The 8,044-nt window shown below is 32.7% G+C and overlaps 1 protein-coding gene across 1 annotated transcript in view; it reads right to left on the bottom strand.

The window, feature by feature from the left end:
- Positions 1 to 8,044, bottom strand: part of LOC106106037 (RRP12-like protein) — a 13,382-nt gene that overhangs the window by 2,041 nt on the left and 3,297 nt on the right. The window contains exons 6-13 of the mRNA XM_013286567.1: positions 7,086 to 7,238; positions 5,961 to 6,187; positions 5,261 to 5,375; positions 4,529 to 4,690; positions 3,396 to 4,034; positions 2,358 to 2,815; positions 1,375 to 1,547; positions 461 to 672 (exon numbers count right to left, since the gene is read on the bottom strand). Coding sequence (XP_013142021.1) covers positions 461 to 672; positions 1,375 to 1,547; positions 2,358 to 2,815; positions 3,396 to 4,034; positions 4,529 to 4,690; positions 5,261 to 5,375; positions 5,961 to 6,187; positions 7,086 to 7,238 — 2,139 coding nt within the window. The remainder of the gene's footprint in view (positions 1 to 460; positions 673 to 1,374; positions 1,548 to 2,357; positions 2,816 to 3,395; positions 4,035 to 4,528; positions 4,691 to 5,260; positions 5,376 to 5,960; positions 6,188 to 7,085; positions 7,239 to 8,044) is intronic.

Here is an 8,044-nt window from a genome sequence, read left to right as displayed (position 1 = left end):
AGTTTAGGATACAAACATACATCTAAACTTTCACATCTTACTAATATTATAAACGCGAAAGTTTAGATGGATGGATGTTTTTTAGTTTGTAACCTAAGCGGCTGAACGGATCTGGATCAAAAAAAATCGGCATAGATGAAGAACTCATAGGCTACTTACTTTTTTTTTATTCCATGAGGACGGAGTCGCGGGCGAAAGGTAGTTTATGATATTAATAAGATAATTCAAAAACAACCTAAATAAATATTTTACTAAGTAATAAGTTACGTTGAGCGTGATTTGAACACATTACCTTCACAAATATACAAGGTTTGTGGCAAAAAAATATACCCTATGACACTCTATGGAAGAAGACCTATCCAGCAACACCTCACTTGTTAAAATAAATCCAGTAATTTAAACTACATGAGGTTACATACAGAAAAAAACATTTACCATAGTAAAAAAGAAAAAAACTCACTTTAAGGAAACTCATACCACCAGCTACCACTTCTCTGTTATTTTCCAGCATCTTCTGTGCGACAGTATCCAGTAGACGCTGCACCGTCTCCAGGCCCAAGTCCTCGGAGAAGCTGAAGAGTACGGAGGCGAGGGCGCGCAGCGTGGCGCACACCACGCGGGGTAGCGTCGCTGACAGACCTGATGACACCATCTCCAGGAAGGATGCCATTCCTGGATATCATACATATTTTAATGTTAATTTGTAGCTTTGTATTTTTTTATAATTTTAAAGTGTTCAAAAACCACGACTGCAAAATTAATAAAATCGGAAACATTGTAAAAATAAAATTTACACTTTTTAATTTTTAGTTCAGCTAAAAAATATAGAGAAATATCTTTAGTTTTAAGTTTTAGACAACTTATTTAATTGATACTGTCGCTTTAAACTCAGAGCAACACTTCTCGCCAGGACTCAAGTTTCGCGCCAATCTATCCATCCTTCTAGTGACATTTGACAGCTGTCAGCTAGGGACGTGACGTTTATGCCGATTATCTAGAGTTGCGCCAATTCTATAGCACGGTACTAATTTTGTTCCTAACAAAAGATACTTCATTCTCATAAAAAAACAAAACATTCGCTTACAATTAGAAAAATGAAATATTTACAATGTAATTATGATCTTCCGCTTACAAGATCTTTTATAAGTTTCCAACTATTCTTTATTTTTTATTTCAAACTTACGGACGTTTTTTTTAATTTAAAACTAACAAGTAGTATTTGTGTTATCTACTAGCGTACCTCAAATAAAAAACCATGAGTTCTTCCAGATTATATGCTACATATGAGAACGGAAAACGGTGAAATTTGGCCTATGCCTGTCTGTTAAACATTTTTGGAGATCCAACATCCATCCATCTCTATGGATTGCTTACCTCCATCCTGTGTCTTCAGCAAGTTCCCAACAGTATTAATAACGTTAAAAGCACATTGTCTGCATTTAGAGTTGATATCTTTAGTGCAAATAACACTTTCCGCTACAGCACTCTTTATTAACTTGCTTTCGCTGTTCAAAAAGTGGCTGCTGTTAATTAAATGCTCTATACACCTGGAAATAGAGATCATTTTACTTTGCATAGTTAAAAAACACAAAATCTTTTAGATTTCAAATAAAATAAAGGAATTAGCTTATGTGTTCTTCCAGACTATCCTCTACATCTATGACTAAGCAAGATCCGTTCAGTAGTTTAGGCTACAAACTAACAAACATCCATCTAAACTTTCGCATTTATAATATTAGTAAGGACGATATGCTTTTATGAACCTTTAAAAAATAATGATTCGAATTAATACTAGAGACTTTGACATTTCTATGACTCTTATGTAGACTACTGTAAGTCACCGTTTTGCATTTTAGACCAAGCTGTTTTTTTTTAAATTATCATAACAAAAATTAATTTCTGATTAAATTTGAAATTCACATTACAATCATTGATTATGGTTGTCTATGTATGTTTAAATGGATACAACACCAAAAAAAAACTTTACTAATTATTTATTTTATATTATATTTTAGAAACCGCACGAATAGTGAGGAAGTTCCTGTCTCTGCAGCCCTGACCACTGGCTGCTTGAGTCATCGGATTCCGCAGCCGGTGGACTTCTATTTTTTTATATAATATGTGTAATTTTGTTATTTTTTTTGTAATAAAAATCATGTGAAATATATTATATATAAAAATAAGAAAATAAAGATTTGAGATAAATAATACATTACTAATATTTTGTTTTGCAAAATTTGCATTTAAAACATACAACATTTTACTCAGGAACCGCCGATAGTCATTTTTTTTTAAAAAAACTTTTTTTTTTTAAATTTAATTAATTTATAAAATTTAATTATTATTGTATATCTTACCTCAATCTGGCAGCTTTACTGCTATCAGCGACTTTATTCAACGAATTCATTAACATTTTCTTTAACTTCTTATAATTACTCTTAACAAATTCCTTACAAGATTCATTCTCACTTTTAAATATCTCCTCTAAAATCCTATAAGCTTTTTTATGTTCCATTTCCAGTAATCTCACTTTTTCCTTATATTTCAACGGTTTAACTTCTCTATCTTCTTCCATTTTCTCTTTTTTCGCTTTTTTAAACTTCTTTGGATCTTCTATTACAGTTTCGGCTAATGGGAATACCCATTTGTCAAATAAAACAGCGATTTCTTCGCTCGTTTGGTATAAAATTAATAAACGGATGACATCTAATATAGATTCTCTTTGGAAATGATTGTCTATGGAAGCTTCTAGTTGCGTTATTGCGTTCTTATATAATTCTTCTCGAACATTCTGGTCCGTTATTGTTAAATATATCTGTAAACATATAAATATTGGTATTTTATTTATATTATTATAATTAATTTATTAAAAAAACATTAAGGGCCTGTCCCACGGCTGGCTGATAGACTGAGATAGCTTAAAAATGACGTCACTGTAAGATAAGGAAACAAAATCCGATATTACCGTCACATATTTTACATGATAGATTGTTATCAGACAGTTTACAATTTGGTGGGACAAGACCTACATCTTTAAAACTAGATCTAATTTTAGTCCTCTTCCTTTCTATGAATTTCGTACAAAGATAGTACGAAAAGGGATTTAGCAAGGGAAGGGACGCATAAGAATAAGGAAAACCCCTTTTTGTGCGTCCACTACTTTTGATTACACACATCTACCAAAGCGAATGTCTGTTCACTTCGCTATTTTGGCGAATTTCAATATTTGCTTGATTTTCACTTTATAATAAATGAAAAAAGCAAATTGTACTCTGTTTTATTTTAAAACCTTTTATAAACGAAGCAAATGTAATATTGTGTAAATTAGAATGGAAAATTATATCATTTTTTTTAAAAAAAATTACTTAACAAAGATATTAACTATAAATACATACCTGGATAGTCTCCAACGCTGCTAACCTATGTCCTTCCCCTTCCCCTTTAGCTGGAGTCATATAAATATTCAACAATATAGGTAGATAGTTTTTAGCAAATCTGCCCAATTCCTTTTGGTCTTCATCTTCAGAGCACATTATTAATTTCCTTATAGCTTGCATCACAGATAAACGAAATTCCGGATTATCTTTTAAAACATTGCCCAAAACACGAGCGATAGATTTAAAACTATCTTTAACATCTTTAGGGTTATTACAAAAACTTGGCAACAAAGACCAAAATTGGTTACACAATAATTCATAAGTATGCGCTTTTGTGTTATCATTATTCTGTTTGTATTCTCGAGATTTTTTCCTACAAAATGTTGCCATATCTAAAATTTCTGTAGCGAAGTATTTCAAATTGGAATTTATGATTTTTTCTCTAAGCACAGGTAATAGCCAGCTTCTTTCTAAGTTAATATCCGTTCCGTCTCTAAGTGGGATGTAAGTTAGCACGAATTCTGGACCTAGGGCTTTGATGGCACTTCCCGTGGCATATTCCACTTCTTTGTGATGGTTGAAGTTATGGCTTTCTTTTATATCGTTAAGTTTCTTTAATAACGGTCCAAGTATGTATGTTAGTTTGTTATTACCTATCTGAAAAGAACAAAGCAAATAATAAATTCAATAAATTTATAAACACTTCTTGATTTCGATGGCTCGTATGTAAACTATCGTATCCCACAAGTTTGTGATTTTCACCTCGTTTTCTATTTTTTTATTTAAATTGTAATTTTAATTGTTAAAAAATTATCATATGGTTATACTAGCTGTTATGTTATACTAGCCCACGATTCCAGTCGCGCCAAATGAAAAAAAAAATAATTATTTTTATTTATTTCTTATTAATATATTTGCTCTTCCAGGCTATATCTACATCTCCATTAAATTTTATCAAGGTCCATTGAGACAATCTAGAGGTACCTTTTACCAAATAACCATCCATCCATCTAACCTTTGATTTATAATGTAAATAAAGCAAAAATTTATACGTCATAATAGTGTTAACATTAAAACTTTTATTTTTCAAAAGTTGAATTTCAGACATACAACAGTTTACATAGGAGCCACTGTTTGACAGTTATACTTACTTCGAAGCATACAGCCAATGTCAAAATAACATGTCTGAGAGCCTGATTGAATGGATTATCTAGTCCTGTTCCGATGGTCTTCAATATTGTATCTATATGGGTTTTATATTTTACGAAATCCTCAGATTCAACAGCGGGTTTCACACAATCCAAAAGCAAAGCCTGGAATAAATAACAGAATACATCACTATTGTATTTGTCTCTTTCATTATATTTGACAACAGACAAAACTAGTATATGTCAATAAATGTTCTATAGTTGAATTTAATGGCAATCTTGGTGTTTCACTCTAATATACTAAGACAGAGACAAAAAACTTATAAAGTTAGAGTTAGCAAACAATGCTGTTTCACTATAATCAAGTAAGTACGACAGAGATAGAAACATAAAAGCCTATAAACAGCAGATGATGCTGTCTCAGTCTAATCAAATAAGTACGACAGAGATAGACATATAGGCCTATAGACAGCAGATGATGCTGTTTCACTCTAATCAAATAAGTACGACAGAGATAGAAACATATAGGCCTATAGATAGCAAATGATGTTGTTTCACTCTCACGTAACAAGTGTGAGAGAGATAGAACCATATAGACACAAATTCTAATTGATGTTATTTCACTCAAATCATATAAGTACGACAGAGAAAGGAACAGATCGACCCATAAATAACCGATGATGTCGTTTCACTCTAATGTAACAAGTGTGAGAGAGATAGATGTATAGGGTGTACCTTTAGTGCGTTAGTGGATGCTGCGTTAACATCGGTGACGTCAGAGTGCCACAGCTCGGTGACGCACACGGTGACGAAAGCGGGCAGGTTCGGTACGCACAATTTCAAATCTAACCTGATTTAAAAAATATTTTTACAAGTGTATTTAAAAAAATTGCTGCTTTCTTTAATTAATTAAATTACAATATCGTTATAACTTGAATTGGAATATATACTTGTCTTATTGCAGAAAAATATAGAACTGTTTTAAAGATAAAATATATTTTATTCTTTACACTTGTAAAAATTCCATTTGCAAATGTCAAAATTCAAATGACAATGTGCACCATCAAATTGGACGATTCTTTTTAATACTTTATTGAACAATTGAAGAATGAAGGAACATTGCAAAGAGTTAAGTAGATAATACTAGCATTTGCGCGCGACTCCGTCCACGTGGAGTAAAAAAACAAAAGAGTATCTGTTTCTTCTTCTAGACTTTATTCATTTAGCAGTTTAGGCTACAAACTATAATAAACATCATTCCATCTAAACTTTTACATTTATATGTAACTAGCTGTTGCTTGCGACTGCGTCCGCGTGATTAAAAATATGGGCATTTTAATGGTGAAATAGTTTTTTAAAATTGGCCTAGTACATTGCGTTATTTCATTACATACAATATCAAAGTAATACAGTAAATAGTATAGTAATGTGTTACCTAGCAAGACAGCAGAGCGCCTGCTGTATTACAGCTGTCCATGCAAGACTCTGTCCAGTATCATTAGCTGGTGGGCGCGAAGCCAGTAGCGCGCGGGCCAGCTGCGAAGCCAGCGCACCGCTCAAGTTGCCCTCGGACACGAAGAGCGCGTGCAGCGTGTGTAGACAACACGTCTTTATGTATATATTATTGTGAGACATTAGAGACAGAATGGACTCACAGATCGTCTGTAAACAACATAGACAAGGAATTAAATTCACTACCCATATCATGCGATTATAATTTATAATCATAATATACATATATATTAATATATATAACAGTGGTAGCTTTAGCATTTTAGCACGAATGGGCTGGTTCGTCCGATGTAATACCACAACCACACAGAAGACAGGCGTGAAGTGGGAGTAATTCCGCGTTTCGTCTGATGAGTGTAGTGCCGGAGGCCTAATTTTAGTCCCGTTCCCTTTCCACCCTTTTCTTAAGAGGAAAGGATGGGAAGGAAAAGAGAATTTGACGGTGGAGGAGACGCATAGCAAGGGGAAATGCCCTCTTTATGTGCGTCTCCTCCACCGTCAATTAAGGGTAGGTAACGCATCTGCAATTGTGAATGTTTATGGGCAGAGGTTGCTTTCAATTACAGTGGATTCAGGTGGCCGCTTGCTTGTTTGCCACCTTATATTATAAAAAAAAACAAAAAATATCTGTAATGATTTATTAAACAGATTATGTCAATGTAATAATAGAAAAAAATAGAAATTTTATAGTAATTTAAATTATTATTTCTGTAATACATTTTAGTCAATAAATTACTAAAAAGGAGTGTAATCTCATATTTTTCATTCCTTTGAATGTAACTATAGCATCAGATATCACACTAGCTGTTGCTCGCGACTTCCTCCGCGTGAAATTAAAAAATAACTACCTATGATACTGATAACATAGCTTTGGTGAAAGAATTATTTAAATCGGCTTAATAATTTTTAGTTATTTCAATACATACAAAAACTACTAGTATAGAAAACTGACAGCATAAAAGTTATATTTCATACACATTATGAATATTACGATAAATTTTAATATAAAAATTAAATCTATATAATTATAAAGAATCAAAAAACTCACCTTAATATAATCCTTACTAAAAACAGATAGCACATCTCTGAGCATGGTCAATATATGCAGTACCGATCTATGTCCAGACAGTAAAGCCTCCGGTTTAATCTGGGATAGACAGTACTCCGCAACTCGGTTACTTGCTGGATGTAACTTAGGAACCTAAGATATTAAATAACATTTAATACTAATAATATAACTTTTGAGTGCTTAAAAGATCTTCCATAAAAATATATAATACTAGCTTTCGTCCGCGACTTAGTCCGCGTGGAATTAAAAAATAAGTAAGTACCCTATGTGTTCTTCCAGAACGTCCTCTACATCTATACCAAATTCCATTGAAATCCGTTCAGCCGTTTAGGCTACAAACTCTAACAAACATCCATCTAAACTTTCGCATTTATAATATTAGTATGAAGTATGATTGAACGATTGTTAGGATGTTTGTCTGTGTGTGCTAATCTCAAAAATGACTTAACAAATTTCGATGTGGTTTTAATTAACTTACTGTGGTTAATTTCAGTTAACATTTACTGTTAGTTTTATATCAATCGGTGGATAAATAGAAAAGTTATAACAATATTTTGATTTGTTAATTTACAAGTTAAGTTATTTCTTGAATTAGCTAAGCTGTATGAGCTAAATCTTATGCCTAGTTAAGGAATTTATTAATTTATACTTATTATAATAAAGCATAAACACACACTTCTTTGTTGCCTAAGATCTCAGCAATTACAGCATGTTTTTGAATAACTATATTTTTAATACTATGCCCTACACTTACGTCACACTTTAGGCTATATATTCTCACGCCATTAAACTTAGGGGGTAAATATTTTAGATAAAAACCCTAATGTGTGAAAGAGACCTTGAGTTGCTGCCAACGTCAAGGAAGCAGAGTTAACAGTGGTAGTGCCCGCTTTAACATCTTAGCACGTATAGGCCGGCACGCCCGGTGTAATACCACG

Source organism: Papilio polytes, unplaced genomic scaffold (assembly GCF_000836215.1).
Source record: "Papilio polytes unplaced genomic scaffold, Ppol_1.0 DF824269.1, whole genome shotgun sequence".
Classification (NCBI taxonomy): domain Eukaryota; kingdom Metazoa; phylum Arthropoda; class Insecta; order Lepidoptera; family Papilionidae; genus Papilio; species Papilio polytes.
This window is presented reverse-complemented; position numbering and strand designations above follow the sequence as displayed.